The sequence below is a fragment of the Eretmochelys imbricata genome, chromosome 1 (genome assembly GCF_965152235.1).
Source record: "Eretmochelys imbricata isolate rEreImb1 chromosome 1, rEreImb1.hap1, whole genome shotgun sequence".
NCBI lineage: Eukaryota > Metazoa > Chordata > Testudines > Cheloniidae > Eretmochelys > Eretmochelys imbricata.
In genome coordinates, this window is record NC_135572.1 from 11,847,799 (window position 1) to 11,871,802 (window position 24,004).

Below are 24,004 nucleotides of genomic sequence, written 5' to 3' on the forward strand. Positions count from 1 at the left end.
CCCTTCACTCTCTGTTTGTTTAAAGGTCTATTTTAAAGAATGAGCTCCTTGTAACATCAAAGTCAGTAGAGACTAAAAATAGAGAAACTGGAAAAATCTATATCCCATGCCCACAATCTGTTCTCTTCACTAACAATATGTTGGTTATTTTTGTCCCTCTCTCAAAGGTGAGGCTTTGCATTCTCTCCCATCCCCCAGCCCAAGCAGCGCTTTCTAATTTAATATTTCATTCAGTTTGGGTTTAGTGAAAGCAAGCGATTAATGGCCATGGCTAGAATCAGGCACAGTGGGAACATGCAGACAAGCCTCTCAAAGTTACCCACTCCAACCCTGACAGCGGCCTTCAGCCCTGACCTGCGGGAGTCTTGTTCACACCCCAGGCCTAAGCACTGACTGACAGCTATGCTGCATCTGGTGCTTTTGTGATGTATTTATCTTGTATTCTTTTGGTTTAGACATAAGATGACACTCTAACCAAGAGCTGCCCGCGTCCATGGTCCTGGAACAGAGATGGAAATTAATAGGATCAAATTCATGCCATTATGCTGTATAACAAAAGATTTTGCATTCCATCCAAAGTAAATAAATAGCCAACCCCCATGCTCTATTAGTAGAAATTCCCTCCGGCTCTGGGATAAGAGATCCCTCCATTCTGATTGACAGTCACTCATCGCAGCCTGCTGGGCCCTCTCTGAAAAAAAGGAACAAAAGCATTCCAAGCCAGGGATTGCAGATGTGCTAGGAACACCTCATGGTCAATGGTGTCTAAGGCAGTTGACAGATCTAATAAAATCAGAATGGATATCTTATTCTTGTGTGTGAAGAAGTTCATTTGCAAACTGTGCTGGGATCTACCAACTTAAGGAATCAGGTCACAAATGAATTTAAGATTCTGAGGGCCATCAACTTCACAGCTTCATTGGCCCATGGATGGGTCTTTGTATAGACCTTTCAGACAGATTGATATAGTTTTGTAAAGCACAGAACTAAAGTGAGGCCATAAAATAGATCAGAGACATAGGTTAACCAGATTAGGTAGAAGTTAAAGGTTACACAGGCAACACAGGGGTATCATTAACACCAAGCCATCCGTATAACTTTAGTGCTTCCTCAAAAAGAAAAGGAGTACTTATGGCACCTTAGAGACTAACAAATTTATTTGAGCATAAGCTTTTGTGAGCTACAGTTCACTTCATCGGATGCATTCAGTGGAAAATACAGTGGGAGATTTATATACATAGAGAACATGAAACAATGCGTGTTACCATACACACTGTAACGAGAGTGATCACTTAAGGTGAGCTATTACCAGAAGGAGAGAAAAAAAGCCTTTTGTAGTGATAATCAAGGTGGGCCATTTCCAGCAGTTGACAAGAACGTCTGAGGAACAGTGGGGTGGGGGTGAGGGGAATAAACATGGGGAAATAGTTTTACTTTGTGTAATGACCCATCCACTCCCAGTCTTTATTCAAGCCTAAGTTAATTGTATCCAGTTTGCAAATTAATTCCAATTCAGCAGTCTCTTCTTGGAGTCTGTTTTTGACTTCCTGACTCAGTTACAGCATGCTGCTAAAGACACTGGTTCTTTTCTCAAGCTCTGAGAGCAAATTCTTCAGGATACAGAATCCTATTGGCCAGTCCTATTACCATTGCAGTCCACAGCAAAACTCTCATTTCTCTTCAGTTTCTATTCCACTCAGAACGAGAGAAAACCTCCTTTCTGGACAGAGAAATGTTCTCATTCAAGAATGCGTTGGTATATTGAAAGTAGCCTCCAGTATTGATTTCCACCTCTTCACCAATAAGGTTCCAACTTTTATAGGACATAATTAACTATTCCGTTCTACATAGGTTTTTATAACTAAACTCGTAACCACCTGGAGTTCCATCTGTGGTGTAATGAAAGCACGTTGAACTTGAAATGTTGTCCATAACACTGCATGCTGGAGACAGTAACTGTCATTAGCAATGAGATAGGATCTTGCACATGCTGTTGAAAGTGAAAGATAGGATGCAATTACCTCACTTACAATGATTAAATATTCAAGCACAGCCTTTTCGTCTGAGCCACTCTCTGTTTCGTATGTTTCATGTAGCAGATTGGATAGATAATTTTATTGACTATTTGTAGGTATTTTACTAACTATGTAATTCAAAAGAACCGGTAAGATGGGCACACATCTGTTCTTTAATTGGTCCATGTTTCCAGAGTTTTGCATCAGTAAGGACTGCAGGATTTGGCCCAGATTGTAAATAATAGAACATTTCTTATGGAGCTGTGATATCAGAGAATGGGAGGGGAAGTGGGAAACCAGTGTCTATCACTGGGGAGAGACTGGTCTCCTGTAGATACCAAGAATTCAGTTGGTTCTGGGAGCTTAATCATTGATCATCCCATTGAGGTGGGGGAAGCAAAACTTGCCCCTTCCTTGATGGAGCAATCTAAGGGAAATTCTCCATGCAATCCTCCCTCAGTGTTCTGCCCCAGATCTGCTCCAACAACTGTTTCTGCAGGAAGGTTTAATGCAGGCAAATGGATAAGTTTGATTTGATTTTTTAACAAGCTATTGATGAGATCTTTCATAACAGATAAAACTATCCCAAGAATCAGAGTTTGTTTCCGGTGCCAAGGTATTCAGCTGCAGGGAAAATGATGTCATTACAATAAATTAGTGCATAAACATCTCAAACACACAATAGACGTGAAACATTGGACTGAAAGCACAAACCCTGAGGAATCACTACAAGAACGGGTGGGGAGGAGCCCTACACAGGGGCTGGCATGACTGATAATAGAAATGTCTCTGGAAAAGGAATATTACCAGATGGTTTCTAAAAGTGAGGAGCCCAGAGTCACCCCCATGGAGCCCTGATGTCTACAGAGGGCCCCCCTGTGGGTGAAAGGATCTGTGCAGGCCAGACTCCTTTGTGGACTTGGGGCCTAACAAAAAAAAAAGGAAGCAAATTTCATGCTTCAGGACAGAAGCAGGGGTCAAGAAGGTGTGTTCCATAGGCACCAACTCCATGGGTGCTCCAGGGCTGGAGCACCCACGGGGAAAAATAGTGGGTTCCCAGCACCCACTGGTGGCCCCACCGATCAGCTTCTCCCCCTCCCTCCCAGCGCCTCCCGCCCTCCATTATCAGCTGTTCAGGAGGTGCTGGGGGAGCAGGAGGTGGAGTGAGGGCGGGGCCCGCTCAGGGAAGGGAGCAGAACAAGGCGGGAAGGGGCAGGGTGGGAAGAGGTGGGATGGGGGTGGGGTTTGGGGAAAGGAGTGGAGTGGGGGCAGGGCCTGGGGCAGAGTGGGAGTCAAGCACCCCCTGGGAAATGACAAAGTTGGTGCCGGGGGCATGTTCCCTTCCTTACTGCAGTCTGCCACTGGCCCGCTATAATAGTATTGAATTCTTTGCCTTCATCAGAAGCCTCAGATGCTAGTTACTGCTGGAGGCTGAATAGGTGACTAAATAGACCCATGGTGTGATTTAGCAGGGCAAATCCTAGGTTATCTATATCTGTGCCTCCAATTACAGCTGGCTGCAGTGCCTTGTATTTCCGATGGCTTCCCCCATCTCAGCATCTTCTTTGCTCTCTTTTCAGAACTATACAAACTGCAGGTGCATCTCTGCAAATGGGGCTGAAGGATCCGCCTCTCCTGGGACCTGTGGCACAAATTGCTTCCACCTCCTCTTACCCTTTGTTGTACTTTCCTGCCTGGCTGGAATCCTGGCAAGCACTTCACACACACCATCCTTCATGCTCATCCTGAGGTAATGTAGGCGGGATCGTCACCACTCTCGCACCACGGGCTCTATCCGGCATCTCCCCTTCTCTGTAGAACACTCTGGAGTTGGGATGAGGAGGCTGAGTTTTAAAAACCCAAAACCATTGGGGGCTCAGATCTGGGAGCTATTTTATCCAAACCACAAACATTCAGGGAGTGGCAGGCATAAGGGTTAAATTCAGAGCGTCCATCTTGGCACATCTCTATTGTATTTATCCACATTTAACCATAGATATTGTTATTTATAGTGTGGCCATGCCTAGAGATCCCAGTCAGGGGTCATGGCCCCAGCATGCTAGGCCCTGTACAAGTGAGGAAATGGAGCCCTAGAGGGCTCACAGTCTAGGGTTATGACAAGACACTGCAGGTGGATAAGTAGATAGACAGGGACCGGGGAGGGTGGTGATAAGGTAACAGTGAAGATGGGTTCATTTGCATATCGGCCTGATTCTGATCCCCAATTGATTTTACAGCAGTGTAACTGCACTGGGGCTCACTCCCCACTGCCTTGCACCTGATTTACCCCAGTGCAAAGTAAGGGTAAAAGTGGGTGTAAAGTGCTACCAGATCAGCATGACAGCATTTCCTACATGCACTGTGCCCAGGAGTTAGTGAAGGCAGTGGAGGATAAGGCCCAGTGACTTCACTGGAGTTATAGCTGATGCCATCCCGGTCTATGTCTCGCCATCCATCATCTGTAGCTATCCTCATCTAAATCTGCTTCTGTCTTTCTCCTTGTTTCTCTCTGTCTTTCTTAAAGTGTCTCCATCTTTACACTATAGCAAATCACCAAGACAGAAGGGCAGGTAAGCACTCCACGTTCTTCCCCCTTCAGCACTTGACCTAGTAGCTCAGTTTGCTAGCAGGTATGGGAAGCTCTGTCATGTGTCTGAATGTCAAATAGTGCTAGAAACAAAGAACTGCTTTACACTGAAGTGTCAGAGCAGGAGAAATCATTGGAACTGATGTTTGCCTCACACAGACCCTTACAACAGGCTGTGCCTTGTATTAGGAGATCTGGCGGAGCACCTCTCACAGCAGGTTTCAGGTGCTCTTTGACTATACAGGCTCTTTCCATCTCTTTAACCAGAGCAGCTAAATCCTTTGCAGAGTTAAAGAACAAGTCATCAACACTAGCCAATGTGATGTGTATTGTGGTGGCACCTTACAGTGCTGAGCAGCTGTCAACATTTCAACATCATTAACCTCCCAGGGACTGGGACATTCTTGGCTGGTTCAGTGAAATGGTTACTCTGTCGGTCATAGCCCATGGAAGTTGCGCTGCTCAGAATTTGTGACACCAGGGGCTACACGGGCAGCTTGGGAGCCAGAGGCCTGTACCTTACTCTCCTATAGATTTTACAATAAAAAACAAATGGACACATCCATCATTTCAGTTTATACAGTCTCATTCCTCAAAGGAATTCCTAAAACCCTCCAATGACGGAGATTCCACAACCTCCACAGGCAATCTATTCCAGTGCCTAACCACCCTGACAGTTAGGAAGCTTTTCCTTATGTCCAAGCTAAACCTCCCTTGCTGCAAATTAAGCCCATTGCTTCTTGTCCTATCCTCAGAGGTTAAGGAGAACAGTTTTTCACCTTCCTTCTTGTAACAATCTTTTATGTATTTGAAAACTGTTATCATGTCCCTTCTCTTCTCCAGACTAAACAAATCCTGTTATTTCAATCTTTCCTCACAGGTCTGTTTTTGCAACAGTGTTACACTGTTAACTCATATTTAGCTTGTGGTTCACTATAACTCCCAGATCCCTTTCCACAGTACTACTTTCTAGGCAGTTATTTCCCATTTTGTATGTGTGCAACTGATCGTTCCTTCCTAAGTGGAGTACTTTGCATTTGTCCATATTAAATTTCATCCTGTTTACTTCAGACCATTTCTCCAGTTTGTCCAGATTATTTTAACCTTATCCTCCAAAACACTTGCAACCCCTCCCAGCTTGGTATCATCCGCAAACTCTATGCCACCATCTAAATCATTGATGAAGTTATTGAACAGAATCAGACCCAGAACTGATCCATGTGGTACCCCACTTGTTATGCCCTTCCAGCTTGACTGTGAACCAACTCTCTGGGAATGGATTTTTTTATTGTCATTACATTTGAGCACCAAATACATGCTAGGTGCCAAAATGAACATCTAAATATTTGGCCAACTGATACGTCAGGAGATGCCCAAAATCCTAGCCTTGTCCTCTGCTATTACAGAATATGTTAAACAAATGAATACAAGGAAATAACATTAACCTTTGAAAACATGTTACAGTAAATAATATAAAAGAATGGAGAGATTATAAGAACTAACCAAAACATCATGGCTGTGATATATCTGATGGCGCAGTCTGCCCTTAGTTACGCACATACAAGATTTGCATGGATGTAACAAAGGGCCATATTTGTTCCTATTTCTGTGTAGGGGGATGTACTAATTCCTCTTTTGTTTTTGCTTTTCAGGAGCGTTCAGCCTGAAGATAAGTCATTTGCTATTGGGATACAGTTCCTGCTGCTGAGAGTTTTCGGTAAATTAAAATTTGTTGTTATGTAGCATTGAAAAGTCATAAGATATTTTGTATTCACATGCATCAGATGGGACATCAATAGAAATACTCAGGTGCTACAAAAGAAGGGTATTGTTGATTCAGTTGGTGTCACATTTTTCTCAGGTAAGGCAACCTAAACCTCCCCCACTGCAACTTGAGTCCATTGCTCCTTGTTCTCTCATCTGCTACCACTGAGAACAGCTGAGCTCCATCCTCTCTGGAACTCCCCTTCAAGTTGAAGACTGCTATCAAAACTCCCCTCACTCTTCTCTTCTGCAGACTAAATAAACTGAGTTACCTCAGAACTCTCCTCATAAGACATATGCCCCAGCCCCGTAATCATTTTCGTTGTCCTCCGCTGGACTCTCTCCAATTTGTCCACATCCTTTCTGTAGTGGGGGGCCCAAAACTGGACGCAGTACTCCAGATTTGGCCTCACCAGTGCCGAATAGAGGGGAATAATCACTTGCCTCAATCTGCTGGCAATGCTCCTACTAATGCAGTCCAATATGCAGTTAGCCTTCTTGGCAACAAGGGCACACTGCTGACTCATATCCAGCTTCTCATCCACTGTAATCCCCAGGTCCTTTTTTGCAGAACTTCTGCCTAGCCATTCGGTCCCCAGACTGTAGCGGTGCATGGGATTCTTCCATCCTAAGTGCAGGACTCTGCACTTGTCCTTGTTGAACCTCATCAAATTTCTTTTGGCCCAATCCTCCAATTTGTCTGGGTCACTCTGGACCCATACCTACCCTCCAGCATATCTACCTCTCCCCCCATCTTACTGTCATCTGAAAACTTGCTGAACATCCATCCCATCATCCAAATCGTTTACGAAGATGTTGAACAAAAGCGGCCCCAGGACTGACCACTGGGGCACTCCGCTTGATACTGGCTGCCAACTAGATATCGAGCTGTTGATCACTACCTGTTGAGTACAACAATCTAGCCAGCTTTCTATCCACCTTATAGTCCATTTTTCCAATCCATACTTCTTTAACTTGCTGGCAAGAATACTGTGGGAGACCATATTAAAAGCTTTGCTAAAGTCACATCCACTTTCCCCATATCCACAGAGCCAGTTATCTCATCATAGAAGGCAATCAGGTTGGTCAGGCATGACTTGCCCTTGGTGAATCCATGTTGACTGTTCATGATCACCTTCCTCTCCTCCAAGTGCTTCAAAATGGATTCCTTGAGGACCTGCTCCATGATTTTGCCAAGGACGGAAGTGAGGCTGACCGGTCTATAGTTCCCCAGGTTATCTTTCTTCCCTTTTTTAAAGATGGGCACTATATTTGCCTATTTCCAATCGTCCGGGACCTCCCCCAGTCGCCACAAGTTTTCAAAGATAATGGCCAATGGCTCTGCAATCACATCAGCCAACTCCCTCAGCACCCTTGGATGCATTAGATCTGGACCCATGGACTTGTGCATGTCCAGCTTTTCTAAATAGTCCTTAGCCTGTTCTTTCACCACTGAGGGCTGCTCACCTTCTCCCCATACTGTTTGCCCAGTGCAGCAGTCTGGGAGCCGACCTTGTCTGTGAAGACCAAGGCAAAAAAAGCATTGAGTACTTCAACTTTTTCCACATCATCTGTCTCTAGGTTGCCTCCCCCATTCAGTAAGGGTCTCACACTTTCCCTGATCTTCTTATTGTTGCTAACATATCTGTAGAAACCCTTCTTGTTACCCTTTACAACCCTTGCTAGCTGCAACTCCAGTTGTGCCTTGGCCTTCCTGATTACATCCCTGCATGATCGAGCAATATTGTTATACTCCTTCCTAGTCATCTGTCCAAATTTCCACTTCTTGTAAGCTTCCTTTTTGAGTTTAAGCTCACCGAAGATTTCACTGTTAAACCAAGCTGGTCTCCTGCAATATTTGCTGTTCTTTCTGCACAGCGGGATGGTTTGTTCCTGCACCCTCAATAAGGCGTATTTAAAATATAGCTAGCTATCCTGGACTTCTTGCCCCCTCATATTAGCTTCCCAGGGCATTCAATTCAAATAATTGTTTTTCTTATTGCGGTCATGAATTTTCACCTGGAGAACACTGGTATATGTCCCAGAAGTCCTAACAATGCACATTTTCACACAATACAGCATGGACAGGAAGAAGTGAGCCTACAATTGCAATAATACCTGGATTGTGTGAATGTCCCTTATATAAAAATGACATAAAAAGCCCATCACATCTGGCTCAACCCCAGCCAATGCAGGATTGTTCCTTAAAGCAGTATTTAACAAGCCTGTAGCTGCCTATAATATCGTGGTTGTAGCTATGTTGCAAAGCGTGGCCGTTCTGCAATGACAGACCAGACGGAATTAAGTCTAGCGTGGTAGAAATGCAGATTTGGGACCTTGATGTCTCATTCCATTCTCAACTATAGTAACTTTTAGACAGAAAGTATGTGAACAGCCACTCCAAGGTGCTGGAGGATGTTTCTTCTAACTGGTTAAGGCCTTTTCTAGTGTCTGGCCCACAGACAACTTGTGGCTCGTGATACTGGGAGGGCCCAATGTAAAGGGGGGTGGACACTTGACCGCCCCACATGTTGCCTCTGGGAGGAACTTCCAGCACCACCTCCCTGGGCCAAGGCAGCCAATCCCAACAGCTCCTGGGTGGCTAGGGCCACAGGAGTGGGTACCACATGCCTCTGGGCCTGGCTGGAGGCCCAGGGAGACTCACAGCACCAGTGTGCCCATGGAGCTTGTGAACACCTCAGCAGGGGAGGCATCGGCAATGCCCCTACCTCTGGCTGAACAGAGGCCAGGGAACCTGTTCCCGGCGCCTTCTCCAGTGATCACCTGCCTTGCGCCCAGCCCAGGACAGCCGCGCTCTCCCCACTTCACCAGAGTTACCTGCCAGGAGTGACGGGGGCAGGGCTCTGTCCTTCTCCCATTGTGCCTTCCCGCAGCACATTTCCAGCTCGCTCACCCACTCTCCCTCGCAGCCAGGCCTGGGCAGGAAATGGAGGGGGTGGGACAGAGCCACTTCTCATGCCACTTCTCATGCCAGCTCATGGTGGCTGCTCCACGTCGCTGCCTCTGTGCAGCACGGCAGCTGCCTGAGGGAGATCCCAGCTACTCCCCGCCCAGGCCCAATTGCCGGGGTCAGGGGGCAAGCGAGCCAGAAACTTGCCGCGGTGGGGGAGGGGGAGCTCTAGTTCACTCGGCCCCTGTCCCCAGCAGTGGACCCTGGGCAGGGAGCAGAGGGGGCTGGACACCCCCCGCCCCCCAGCAGGGTTCTCACAGGCAGCCGCTGTGCTGCACAGAGCAGCGACCTGGAGTGGCCACCCTCAGCCGGCATGAGAAGCAGCTCCATTCACCCCTTCCACTCCCCATCCGGGCCCAGCTGCCAGGGACAGGGGCTTAACATGCCAGGGGGCAACATCCCAGGCAAGCCAAGCAGAAATCAGGGGCGGGGGGGGGACACTTGACCCGCATGCCCCCCTATGTTTCGCCTATGCCAAGAAGACACCAGCCGGGCCACCAGCCATTCTGAAATCAGTTTAATGTGGTTTTGAAAAATGGTAGGATGGGGTCTGCCCTAACAGAAAGCAATGCGTCTCATTTGACAAACCAAGTGCCCTGTGCTTGTTTTCCAGCCTGGATGCCAGGACCGGTGCTTTATGGCAGTGCCATTGACACAACCTGCATCCTGTGGGAAAAGAAGTGCAAGAAGAACGCAGCTTGCAGATACTATGACAATGATCTCTTCAGACAAAGGTATGGCCCCTGTGAGGCTCCATCAGACACTGCCTGTCCTGAGGGGTTGTCTACATTACAGGGGCTACAGGGGCATAGCTACAGCACCACAGCTATGCCATAATCCTGAAGCGTAGGTACACACTACAGCAACGGAAGGGTTTTTCCCATCACAGTAGTAACTCCACCTCCCCAAGCGGTGGTAACTAGGCAACAGACGCATTCTTCCATTGATCTACCCATATCTACACTGGGGGTTTAGGTCGGTGCATAGAATCATAGAATATCAGGGTTGGAAGGGACCTCAGGAGGTCATCTAGTCCAACCCCCTGCTCAAAGCAGGACCGATCCCCAATTAAATCATCCCAGCTAGGGCTTTGTCAAGCCTGACCTTAAAAACTTCTAAGGAAGGAGATTTCACCACCTCCCTAGGTAGCTATGGCGCTCAGGCGTATGCATTTTTCACACACCCCTGAACACCGTTGCTATGTCAACCTGACACCTCCTCATCACTTATTGCGGGTGGACCACATCCACCCTGATCAAATTGGCCTTCTACATTGGTTCTCCACTTGTAAGGTAACTCCCTTCTCTTCATGTGCCAATATATATTTATGCCTGTATCTGTAATTTTCAGTCCATACATCGGAAGAAGTGGGGTTTTTTTACTCACATATGCCCAAATAAATCTGTTAGTCTTTAAGGTGCCACTGGACTCCTCATTGTTTTTGAAGCTTTTAAGTGTAGACCAGGCCACACTTTTTATCGTACACTGGTGGCATCTTTAAAAGAAAATGGAGGAATCTGCTTGGAAAACAAGGTGATGAACAGGGGATGGATGCATGGATAGACTGGAATGTGGCATCATGAGATTTGCTAGGCAGACTTCCTACTCTGTTACAGTGATGTGCAGTTAATATCTTATTAAAGAGCTCTCATAGAAACATCCCCACTTTTCCTGCCATAACCCCGTGTTCAGTGAGGTACATGTACCGGCAGAGATATGGGGTAAAGGGCTAGGACATCGGTAATTTGTTTCCCCATTTAAATAAAGACACTTTCTCCAAATGCCAGGAGGTAGCACTGTCCAGCAGACAGATTTCTAGTCAGCTGTGCTTGCTGCAAAGCTTTGTACTTACTACCTGAAAAACGCTGTAAGTGTGGAGCACCATGCTCAGCTTGAAGTGGAGCAAAGGGTTCTCATGGGGTTCAGGGGTATTCTCCAGAGGACAGTTTATTGAAATGACCTCATACATGGTGCAATCCTCTGGTAAAAAACAAGTTCCTCAGTAGAATGTGTATGAGCCCCTGGAGATCCCTCCTCTCTGTCAGGGATAATATAACAGCATCCAGAGATGGAATGGCTCCACCAGATGCAGGGAAATCATCCCGGACCTCTCGACCAGTGACCGAAGTGGCACTGCTCGGTTGAGGAGAATCATGCAGAGGCTGGAAGGCACTTCTACCTGGTTGCTTACATTGAGTAGGATTTGCTGCTGGCATGAGCAAGTGTTATTCAGCCTGGGTGCGGCGGCACATTCCATTTTATTTTCCAAAGCTTTCCACCAGTAAAGCTATTACTGAGGTCAATATTCGGCCAACATTTTCTTTTGGCCCTGACACATGCAGATTTCCTTCCCATTGATGGGTGATACCCACTTTCCCTGTTAATTGACTGACTGAAAAAGCTCTTGACATGAACTCCACACTCATTTGATGCACGTCCTGAGGCTTGGTGGTTGATAGATGCTGTTCCCTGAAACTTTGCACCTTACCTTATTACCTTGTCCTTTTGTGTTTCTGTACCTTAGGTTCCTTGGGCTCCAGTTTTTCTTTGAAGTGGGAGCTTTTCTGTGCTTCATGGCTGTGTTCATCATTCTCAGACGACAAGAGAGGGAAACCACGAATGCCACAGAGCCAAAGACAATCCCAGAGAAGGAGAAGCTAGCAGAAAAGTCAAGCAAAAACCTAGGCTCCAAAGTCTGACTCAGAGAATGTGAATCACATTCCATATCTGCTACCCAGGGAAGCACACAGATTGCCTTTTACTGTTACTGTGAAGAATGGATGCTTGGGATTAGACTGAACAGGAGATAAGCTTATTTATTTCCTGTCTTTATCTTTGGCAGCTACAGCTTCTGTTCTTTCTTCTTTTTTTATCTGCTAGTTTACATCTACCCGTGCTTGAGCGGTGCCTCATGCACTTGTTTGATTGGGTTAATCCCTTTGGACATTGCAGCCTTATAGAGTTATATCTTCCTAAGCATTCATTCGGCTGGCAGCCTGGATGATGCCAGCACTCTAAGCACTAATACGTACCGCTGAATTGTTTTTGTAAAGGTTTTTATACAGTACACAAATGTCTCTATGTATCCTTGTACAGTATTCTGTACTTGCCCATAAACACCAATTATCACAGCACTAGGGTACCTTCTCTTCTTGTTACATTATTAGATGGCCTCAGGACCTCTGAAAGCCTGGTCCTATTCGCACTGAGGAGTTAGGAGTTATGCTGTGCTAGATGTATGGTTGTAAGGCTGGCTGACATACTGAAGCTCTTGTGTTGGTTGAAAGAGAGGCTACATGTGCATGGGGTAACACCAGCCGGTTGGGAGGGAGAAGAAGTGGTACTGGGAGTGAGAAGATAGCAAGGTTGGACTGTAATGGGATGTACTGGCCCTTTAAGCCTAAGGGGTCCAGAAGGCTGCATTCTGGGGAGGTGGTTGTGAGCACAGGCTCAGAAACATGCTGAAGCCAGACAAGAAGAAGTAGTCCCGGGGAGTTAGCGGTGGGGTGGGAAGATCCCAGAATGCTGTCGTTAAGGGCACAGGATCAAGAGCCCTGTAGTACAGGCAAGGGCAGACTAGTATATAAGCGTCCTTCCCTCTCAGAATAGGGTGCACATGGACAGAGCAAGGGAGACTGAGCCAGAAGGCTGGGCTTTTGTTGAGCAGAATAAGGTCTCTGTCGAGGAGAGGAGCATGAACTATGGGGTTACTATGATGAATCTTGCGTTTGGGACACTGAGGCAAATGGCTACATGGACCCTCAAAGGAACTGCAGAACTGTCCCAGGCAAACAGACTCTGAGTAGATGGGCTGCAGCATGCTGGGAGTGTTGCATCCGTCTGCAATAATGATTTGCACTGTTACATCATTAGCCATCAAAGCACTTAACAGAGGCACATGAGTATTACTGTCCCCATTTTACAGCTGAGGCAGAATGGAGTCGAGGAATATGCCCAAGCTCACAAAGCCAGCCAGTGCCCTAAACAGGAGTAGAACCCAGCTCTATCAAGTTCTAGATGTAGCCTGAAGCTAACCCACTAGGCCACAGTGCCAAGCTGTCCCTGTTGTGCCTCTTCAGTGGGGTAGAGAGATTAAAGGGTCAGATTTAGCTGTAATTTTGGGTAAGGGTCAAATCTGTTTTATTTTAATTCACATCTCCACAGCAGTCTGCATTCTTTCCACCTCAGCAGACCCTCTGCCCATCATTGGCACATGGGTATTTCTGGAGCAACTACTGGGAAACAGTCAATTGTGCCTTCCATCTCTGTCCCCTCCACACCCTCCAGGTGGGCCCCTAGACCATAGTGCAGCATGCCATTCAGTACTTCCCTGGAATGTACAGCTAAGGCCCACAGTGCTGGGGTATGGTGCTGCAGACTTGGACGGGCCTCCAAATTGTCTGCTTAGCCATTTTGAGAAGTCTGGAAAACATCTTATGGTGAGAGACTAAAAAAGCTCAATCTATTTGGTTTACTGAAGAGAAGGTTAAGACCTGACTTGATCATGGTCTGCAAGTACCTACATGGAGAAGAGATTTCTGACAGTTCTTTAATGTACCATAAAGAGGCATAACAAAAACCAATGGCAGGAAGCAAAAGCTAGACAAATTCATTCTACAGTTAAGGCATGGATTTTATTAAACTGTGAGGGTAATTAACCTTTGGAACAACTTGTCAAGAGTTGTAGTGGATTCTCCATTATTTGCAGTCTTCCTGTCAAGAGGTGCTATAGCTCAAACAAAAGTTATGGGCTTGATGCAGAAATTATTGATTGAGATTCTCCAACCTGTGTTATGCAGGAGGTCAGACTAGATGAACATAGTGGGCCTGTCTGGTCTTAAAATCTACGACTTAATTAAGTTTGGTTGCACCCTCACCACCTCCTTTTGAGAAGAAGAAGGCCACGCTCCTTGTTGAGTGCTATGAAGGGTTCTCAGCTCTACAAGCAATTCCTTGCCTTCCAGTCAGCACAGTTTTGCCTGAAAACATTCAGCAGCACGATAAAAATCTTAACAGACTAATAAGAACTCAAATTGTTCTTACTGGCAGGAAACACTTTATAATCAGGGACTGTAGAGAGATGAACTGCCTGGAATATCACTATGCTTGGAATCCCGAATGAGATTAGTGAGGTACTGGTTCAGAGGTTAAAGATGGAAGGCCTGCTCCTGCAAACTCTTCCATACCTCAGTAGTCTGAATGGCTTCAAATGCAGGAAGGAATGAGTTAGGACTGCTCATGTGAGCCAAGGTTTGCAATATCAAGCTTCTTATTAATAAATAATAATAATAAATGATATCTATTAATAATATTTATTAATACTGATATTTCCACTCCTATGAGATCCTTTACAAGAGGATCTCAAAGCACTTTTTGGAAGTTAATTAAATATGGCTTGCAACACCTCTCCCAGGAAGTATTTCTGCCTTATTTAAACATGGAATAATTGAAGCGCTGGGAGATTAACAGACAGTTCCAAGTAACACAAATGAGTCAGTATCAGAGTCAAGAACTAACCTCAAGGGTCTTGGTGCCCCAGCTGCTCTTCTAACTGCTGGCCTGCCTCCACTTAAGAGGTTACCAGAAATGTTGCTTAAAAATACATTCTCACAGTTACTTTATGATGATGAATTTGGATGTCACACTAGGGCTCTGGGCAGAGACCTTGTTGACTCTATATTCTGCACCTGGCCAGTGCTCAAAAAATAATAAATCACCACAGCGATAATGATTTTGCCATCACTGAAGAAATCCTACAGGTTGAGAAAAATAAGGAAACCAAGTAGAAATAAGAAACATTGTGGTTTTAAACAAATAGCTGGATATAAGTCAATAGTGTGCCCTTGTTGCCAAGAAGGCTAACGGCATACTGGGCTGCATTAGTAGAAGCATTGCAAGCATCTCAAGGGAAGTGATTATTCCCCTCCATTCGTCACTGGTCAGGCCACCTCTGGAGTATTGCGTCCAGTTTTGGGGCCCCCACTACAGAAAGGATGTGGACAAATTGGAGAGAGTCCAGCGGAGGGCAACAAAAATGATTAGGAGGCTGGGGCACATGATTTATGAGGAATGCATCCGATGAAGTGAGCTGTAGCTCACAAAAGCTTATGCTCAAATAAATTGGTTAGTCTCTAAGGTGCCACAAGTCCTCCTTTTCTTTTTGAGGGAACTTACTTAGTCAGCAGAAGAGAAGAGTGAGGGGAGATTTAACAGCAGCCTTCAACTCCCTGAAATGGGGTTCCAAAGAGGATGGAGCTCGGCTGTTCTCAATGGTGGCAGATGACAGAACGAGGAGCAATGGTCTCAAGTTGCAGTGGGGGGGCGGGTCTGGGTTGAATATTAGGAAAAGCTATTTCACTAGGAGGGTGGTGAAGCACTGGAAATTTTTACCTAGGGAGGTGGTAGAATCTCCATCCTTAGAGGTTTTTTAGGTCAGGCTTGACAAAGCCCTGGCTGGGATGATTTAGTTGTGGATTGGTCCTGCTTTGAGCAGTGGGTTGGACTAGATGACCTTCTGAGGTCTCTTCCAACCCTAATCTTCTCTGATTCTATGAAATAACTGGATACACAGCAGGGACAGTGCAAGGCACTCCAGAAACATACATGACAGTTCCATGAGGGATGGATGACAGTGAGGTAGAGCAGGAGTCAGAAGATCTGCTCCCAATTCTGACACTGACTTCCTCAGGGCCCTTTAGCAAATCACTTGACATCTCTGTGCTTCAGTTTCTCCTTTTTGAAAAAGGGGCTTAGGACAATATAAAAAAAAACAACCAGAGCCACATATAGCTGCATCTTTACACTGCGCACAATAGACATGCAAACCTTCACAATGACAGCCGGGCTAGAACTCAGAGGCAGTAGGGCACTTCCAAACGTCTCCTCCATTATAAAACACTGTGAGGTCCTTGGCGGCTTAAATGCAAAGTATTTATTTCTGAAAGTTCTCCTGATTGAGGCAGCTGTTCTTTAATCCTTCTGATTACCAAACAGTTGCTGAAAATGAGCCCGTTGTGCTGTTTGTGGGGTGGAGGGGGTGGGAACCACAACGCACACAGCCATTTATCTTGTGATGTTCATTACAAATTGCACATGCACTAATAAAGAGTGAGCCCATTTGCACTCCCTAGAATCTACTGTTCTATTTCTGACAACGAATGGATTGAACAACCCCCCAGCCATTCAGCGGGAACAATGGCAAATCTTGCTGGGCTTGTGAATGCGCTGAATGCAAACCACAGGCATGGTCTGACTCTTTTATAACATTCAAGCCTTGGCTTCTTCCCACTGCTGGCTCAAGGGATGTGTAGCTATTTTCCCACTTTGAAAGCTCTTATTGGATCATACAGAGATTTTTTCCCCAGCCATGGCACAAACTGGTACAGCATGAGCTTTTCCCTCCCTCATTACCTCCGCATTAGATGAAAGCTTCCTGCTGGTAAGGAGTCAGCGACAATTGCCAACAGCTGGGCTCAGCTCTGTGGTCAATGTAAACAGCCATTATCATATTTTTGCTGTGGTAATATCCAAGGTCTGGAACTGCAGTTGCTATAAACATAAATAAAACCATCGTCTCCCCCCAGACTCCAAAAGAAAACTACAGGGGGATTGACTTGTGAGGAGAGATTAAGAAGATTAAGTACGGAACGGGTAGCACCACCAACTAGCTAACAGGGAGGAGACAGATAACAAGATGCAGATATGTGAAGGGTGTAGACACCAAGGGACAGAGACATTCCTTGGGTAGGGCGAATCGGGGCAACCACTCCCGTTCCCACGTTTTGGGGGGTTCTGCGGGCTGGTGCGATTGGCTGGCATGGTCGGTCCTGGAGACCTGGTGCAACGAGTCCCCTGCCCTGGCCAGAGCCCTGAGCTGCCATGGCGCTATGGCCAACAATAACCCCGAGGTAGGCGCCGGCAACTGCCAGCAGCAGCAGGCTGCCCAGCAGCAGGCCAGATCTGTCCTGCCGGCCCAGCTGCCGATGCAGAGTGGGGCCCCCAAGCCAGCAGCAGCTGATTTACAGTGGTGCTGGAACGTTTTTAATAGTGAAAGCCAGCCCCATTTTCCCTGTCCACACACACACCCCCACCCCCAGCTGAGGCCAGCAGCAAAGCCCTGGGTGTGCAGGGCCCGCAGCCAGGACCCTGGGGGTGCCGCAGTACCCCCGCACCCCTAGTTCTTATGCCTATGCTGATTTGTCCTGGGCCCCGCACCCCCCCTAAGGATGGCCCTGTCAAGGGAAGAGAGGGTTTGTTTAATGTGATACAGGGGGGTGCACATGGGAGGAATGGGATGAAAGGAAACAAAGGAAAATATAACAGCAAGGAAAACTTCCTAGTGCTGAAGGCTATGGCTACAGAAGCTCCACCCCCAGAGTTATTTAAAAATAGCTTTTAGAAACCATTTGAGAACACTGTGTAGGCAACAATTGTGAATTGCAAAGGGAGAGATGATATGAACCAAGCCCATCGCTGGGGTAACTCCATTGACTTCCATAAGCCTGGCCCTCTTTGTATTCTAGGCAGGCTAAAGGAGAACAATGAGAGTAGGGATAATGTAGTAAAAATGTGCTTGGCAAAGCGCTTCCTGCAGACTGCGTTTTCTTTGCAGCACTCTGCAGGAGCACGGCTGGCTGCTTGCAAAGACAGCCTGTGGTGATGGGGCCTGTGAGGATGTGCCAGCTCCTCAGAGATGAGAAAGGAGAAACACAACAGGAAGGGAAACTACTTCCTGGTTAAAAGGGAAGGAAATGGAAGTACTGGAGGAACCAACTAGGGAACATGCTCCTCTTGACCCGCTGCTCACAAACAGGGAAGAATTGGTAGGGGAAGCAGAAGTGGGTGGCAACCTAGGCAACAGTGACCATGAGATGGTTGAGGTCAGGATCCTGACAAAAGGAAGAAAGTAAAGTAGCAAAATACGGACCCTGGATTTCAGAAAAGCAGACTTAGACTCCCTTAGGGAACTGATGGGCAGGATCCCTTGGGAGGCTAATATGAGGGGGAAAGGAGTCCAGGAGAGCTGGCTGTATTTTAAAGAAGCCGTATTGAGGGCGCAGGAATAAATCATCCCGATGTGCAGAAAGAACAGCAAATATGGCAGGCAACCTGCTTGGTTTAAGAGTGAAATCCTTGCTGATCTTAAACACAAAAAAGAAGCTTACAAGAAGTGGAAGCTTAGACAAATGACCAGGGAGGAGTACAAAAATGTTGGTCAGGGATGCAGGAGTGAAATCAGGAAGGCCAAATCACACCTGGAGTTGCAGCTAGCAAGAGATGTTAAGATTAACAAGAAGGGTTTCTACAGGTATATTAGCAAGAAGAAGAAGGTCAGGGAAAGTGTGGGCCTCTTACTGAATGGGGGAGGCAACCTAGTGACAGAGGATGTGGAAAAAGCTAATGTACTCAATGCTTTTTTTGCCTCTGTCTTCACGAACAAGGTCAGCTCCCAGACTACTGCACTGGGCAGCACAGCATGGGGAGGAGTTGACCAGCCCTCTGTGGAGAAAGAAGTGGTTCAGGACTATTTAGAAAAGCTGGACAGGCATAATTCCATGGGGCCGGATGCGCTACATCTGAGGATGCTAAAGAAGTTGGCGGATGTGATTGCAGAGCCATTGGCTGTTAACTTTGAAAACTCATGGCAATCGGGGGAGGTCCCAGACGACCGGAAAAAGGCTAATGTAGTGCCCATTTTTTAAAAAGGGAAGAAGGAGGATCCAGGGAACTACAGGCTAGTCAGCCTCACCTCAGTCCCTGGAAAAATCATGGAACAGGTCCTCAAGGAATCCATTCTGAAGCACTTCGAGGAGAGGAAAGTGATCAGGAACAGTCAGCATGGATTCATCAAGGACAAGTCATGCCTGACTAATCTAATTGCCTTCTACGATGAGATAACTGGCTCTGTGGATGAAGGGAAAGCAGTGGATGTGTTATTCCTTGACTTTAGCAAAGCTTTTGACACGGTCTCCCACAGTATTCTTGCCAGCAAGTTAAAGAAGTATGGGCTGGATGAATGGACTATAAGGTGGATAGAAAGCTGGCTAGATTGTTGGGCTCAACGGGTACTGATCAATGGCTCCATGTCTAGTTGGCAGCAAGTATCAAGTGGATACCAAGGTATCCAAGGGTCGGTTCTGGGGCCGGTTTTGTTCAATATCTTCATTAATGATCTGGAGAATGATGTGGATTGCATCCTCAGAAAGTTTACAGATAACTCTAAACTGGGAGGAGCAGTGATTACATTGGAGGGTAGGGATAGGATACGGAGGAACCTAGACAAATTAGAAGATTGGGCCAAAAGAAATCTGATGAGGTTCAACAAGGACAAGTACAGAGTCCTGCACTTACAAAGGAAGACTCCCATACTACGGATTGGGGACTGAGTGGCCAGGCAGCAGTTCTGCAGAAAAGGACCTAGTGGTTACAGTGGACAAGAAGCTGGATATGAGTCAACAGTGTGCCCTTGTTGCCAAGAAGGCTAACAGCATTTTGGGCTATATAAGTAGGAGCATTGCCAGCAGATTGAGGGATGTGATCATTCCCCTCTATTCGGCATTGGTGAGGCCTCATCTGGAGTACTGTGTTCAGTTTTGGGCCCCACACTTCAAGAAAGATGTAGAAAAATTGGAAAGAGTCCAGCAGAGGGCAACAAAAATTATTAGCGGTCTGGAGCACATAATTTATGAGGAGAGGCTGAGGGAACTGGGATTATTTAGTCTGTGGAAGAGAAAAATGAGGGGGGATTTGATAGCTGCTTTCAACTACCTGAAAGGGGGTTCCAAAGAGGATGGATCTAGACTGTTCTCAGTGGTAGCTGATGACAGAATAAGGAGTAATGGTCTCAAGTTGCAGTGGGGGTGGTTTAGGTTGGATATTAGGGAAAACTTTTTTTACTAGGAGGGTGGTGAAGCACTGGAATGGGTTACCTAGGGAGGTGGTGGAATCTCCTTCCTTAGAGGTTTTTAAGGCCAGGCTTGACAAAGCCCTGGCTGGGATAATTTAGTTGGGGATTGGTCCTGCTTTGAGCAGGGGGTTGGACTAGATGACCTCCTGAGGTCCCTTCCAACCCTGATATTCTATGATTCTATGATGTGGCAAAAGCTGAAGTATTCAATGCTTTTTTTGCCTCGGTCTTCACAGACATGGTCAGCTCCCAGACTGCTGGACTGGGCAACACAGTATGGGGAGGAGGTGAGTAGCCCTCAGTGGTGAAATAACAGGCTAAGGACTATTTAGAAAAGCTGGACATGCACAAGTCCATGGGTCCAGATCTAAGCATCCAAGGGTGGTGAGGGAGTTGGCTGATGTGATTGCAGAACCATTGGCCATTATCTTTGCAAATTCATGGTGATCTGGGGAGATATTGGACTTTTGGAAAAAGGCAAATATAGTGCCCATATTTTAAAGAGGGAAGAAAGAGAACCAGGGGAACTACAGACCAGTGAGCTTAACTTAAGTCCCGGGAAAAATTATGGAGCAGGTCCTCAAGGAATCCATTTTGAAGCACTTGGAGGAAAGGAAGGTGATCATGAACAGTCAACATGGATTCACCAAGGGCAAGTCATTCCTGACCAATCTGCTTGCCTTCTATGATGAGATAACTGGCTCTGTGATATATCTTGTGATATATCTTGACTTCAGCAAAACTTTTGATACGGTCTCCCACAGTATTCTTGCCAGCAAGTTAAAGAAGCATTGATTCGGAACTCCTCAGGACCACCCTAACACTAGGGGAAGATCAGTCCATTCATCCAGTGTGGAAAAGGTTGAGTGGCAGATGTGGTACATTACACCAGCCAATCAAAAAGCTATAATGTGTCAAGGCCTTTATAATGGAGATTCCCCCAAAACATTTACCTTCTATGTAGTTGCTTAGGTGTAAAGCCCTCTCAAACAATGTTAGACTTCATACTTTAGTACAAATGGCCTGCAGTCACTGCGTTGTAGTCTGTGATCTTGTGGGAGCTCACAAGCTAAGCAGGGTTAGGCCAGTAATAATACATGGAACCAACCAAGAAGTGCTCACAGGCACTGGTGGTTGTAGTTTAGTAGTTGGCATTCATTCTTCTGTCTCAGCAGTGCTCTGCCATGATGCTGGGGTGCGGGGGTATACACACGCTCACTCTGCTTTTATGTGGCTGTTTTTCAGATAAAATGAAAGGAAAACAAAGTCCTAAACATTCTGCATCACTTAAAATCTCATCACACTTGTTACAAGGGACATGGTGTTAATCTTAGTGTCCTGGACAAATTTCATTTCCTGTAATTACATTCCAAATCACTCTGCAGTTTCTACCGTGTAATATTTCAGGTGCCATGTATAACCTGCAGAAAGTAACTTTGCCCATAAGAAATGACTCTGGTCTGATAGATCAGGACAGAGAGAACCAACTTGCTGCTGATATTTTCAGCGTCAAAGAAGACTGCGCCACAAGCAACAACAAGCATTTTCCCTAGCTCTAACTGCCTATTCGTTCAGTTAAACAGAACTTGTAAGGCTATCTGTAATATCACCAGCCCGTGACTCCCAATAATATTCTTCATTTCCTTCACTGAAGTACTGTGTGGTGTTTCACTGCCCTTTTAAAGAAGTACTTGTATTTCTGTGGAATATACTTGGGTTAACAGTCCCCTGCCATGCAATGATCCCAAACAGAGCTGATAATCTTACATGAACATACTGTCTTTCATCAAAACACACATGAAAAAAACGATATGGTGCATATAAGAATGACTGCCCCCAGCAATGAAATGCAGCCACCTCTGGAGTGAAACACAGAAGATGTTTAACACCACACACAGAAACTCTAAGCATCAATTTATGACAGGAAGTGAAAAATATAGTCTACTGAAATACAAAGGAGAAATTAGGTAGACAGAATGTACTGTATTTCGCAGACTGGAATTTGGCCAAGCTGCTGGGTCTTTATAATATCAGAGTTTTATGTTCTCCGCGTCCCTTTAAATTAAACTAACATTTAACAAAATTCACTTGATATTTTAGCTGAAGAACACAAGACCATGTGCACACAAATCCCTCATGTTTGGGAATATATCTTTGTCTACTGATGAATTATACAATTCACCTATTAATTTCTTTTTTTCCAAGCCGTGCCTTCTTGAAGGACCAAGACAAGCAGAGCGGCATAAATCAGGCTCACTTTCTTGTGTTTAGAGAGAAGTTGAGTAATGATCACTCATCAAATATGAAATTCATCTCGCAGGCTTAATGTACTTATAATGAGTTTGGGAGAGGAGCTTGTTTTGAAGGTCCTGCAATTACAGTGGTGAAGGAACAGGATCCTTTATCTTCAGGATCTGAAAAGAGGTGATTGTATCTTAGTTAGCATTCCCTGTTTCATCCTAATCTGTTGCATTCTGGGCACTGAAGGACAGAAAGTGCTTTCGAACACTGCTGATAAAGACTGTTATAACATATTAATCCCTATCTCCTGGTTTTTCTAGTTTAAATGACTTTTGCTAAGGAGTCTGGTCCCTTAGATGGTTCCAAGTTGTGCACAGTTATTATAACCCTTAAAGTGGGAACATACAATTCAGAGTCAGCTTCAGAGAACAGCACATAGAATCATAGAATCATAGAATATCAGGGTTGGAAGGGACCTCAGGAGGTCATCTAGTCCAACCCCCTGCTCAAAGCAGGACCAATCCCCAATCAAATCATCCCAGCCAGGGCTTTGTCAAGCCTGACCTTAAAAACTTCTAAGGAAGGAGATTCTACCACCTCCCTAGGTAATGCATTCCAGTGTTTCACCACCCTCCTAGTGAAAAAGTTTTTCCTAATATCCAACCTAAACCTCCCCCACTGCAACTTGAGACCATTACTCCTTGTCCTGTCCTCTTATACCACTGAGAATAGTCTAGAACCATCCTCTCTGGAACCACCTTTCAGGTAGTTGAAAGCAGCTATCAAATCCCCACTCATTCTTCTCTTCCGCAGACTAAACAATCCCAGTTCCCTCAGCCTCTCCTCATAACTCATGTATTCCAGACCCCTTATCATTTTTGTTGCCCTTCGCCGGACTCTCTCCAATTTATCCACATCCTTCTTGTAGTGTGGGGCCCAAAACTGGACACAGTACTCCAGATGAGGCCTCACCAATGTCGAATAGAGGGGGATGATCACGTCCCTCGATCTGCTGGCTATGCCCCTACTTATACACCCCAAAATGCCATTGGCCTTCTTGGCAACAAGGGCACACTGCTGACTCATATCCAGCTTCTCGTCCACTGTCACCCCTAGGTCCTATTCCGCAGAACTGCTGCCTAGCCATTCAGTCCCTAGTCTGTAGCTGTGCATTGGGTTCTTCCGTCCTAAGTGCAGGACCCTGCACTTATCCTTATTGAACCTCATCAGATTTCTTTTGGCCCAATCCTCCAATTTGTCTAGGTCCCTCTGTATCCTATCCCTGCCCTCCAGCGTATCTACCACTCCTCCCAGTTTAGTATCATCCGCAAATTTGCTGAGAGTGCAATCCACACCATCCTCCAGATCATTGATGAAGATATTGAACAAAACCGGCCCCAGGACCGACCCCTGCGGCACTCCACTTGACACCGGCTGCCAACTAGACATGGAGCCATTGATCACTACCCGTTGAGCCCGACAATCTAGCCAACTTTCTACCCACCTTATAGTGCATTCAT

At 46.0% G+C, this 24,004-nt stretch overlaps 1 protein-coding gene across 1 annotated transcript in view; it reads left to right on the forward strand.

Annotated features, from left to right (window-relative positions):
* SLCO2B1 (solute carrier organic anion transporter family member 2B1) overlaps positions 1–12,129 on the forward strand; it is a 75,862-nt gene extending 63,733 nt beyond the window's left edge. The window contains exons 11-14 of the mRNA XM_077841700.1: positions 3,596–3,765; positions 6,255–6,319; positions 9,951–10,071; positions 11,862–12,129. Of these exons, the coding sequence (XP_077697826.1) occupies positions 3,596–3,765; positions 6,255–6,319; positions 9,951–10,071; positions 11,862–12,036 (531 nt within the window). The 3' untranslated portion in view covers positions 12,037–12,129. The remainder of the gene's footprint in view (positions 1–3,595; positions 3,766–6,254; positions 6,320–9,950; positions 10,072–11,861) is intronic.
* Positions 12,130–24,004: the final 11,875 nt, after the last annotated feature.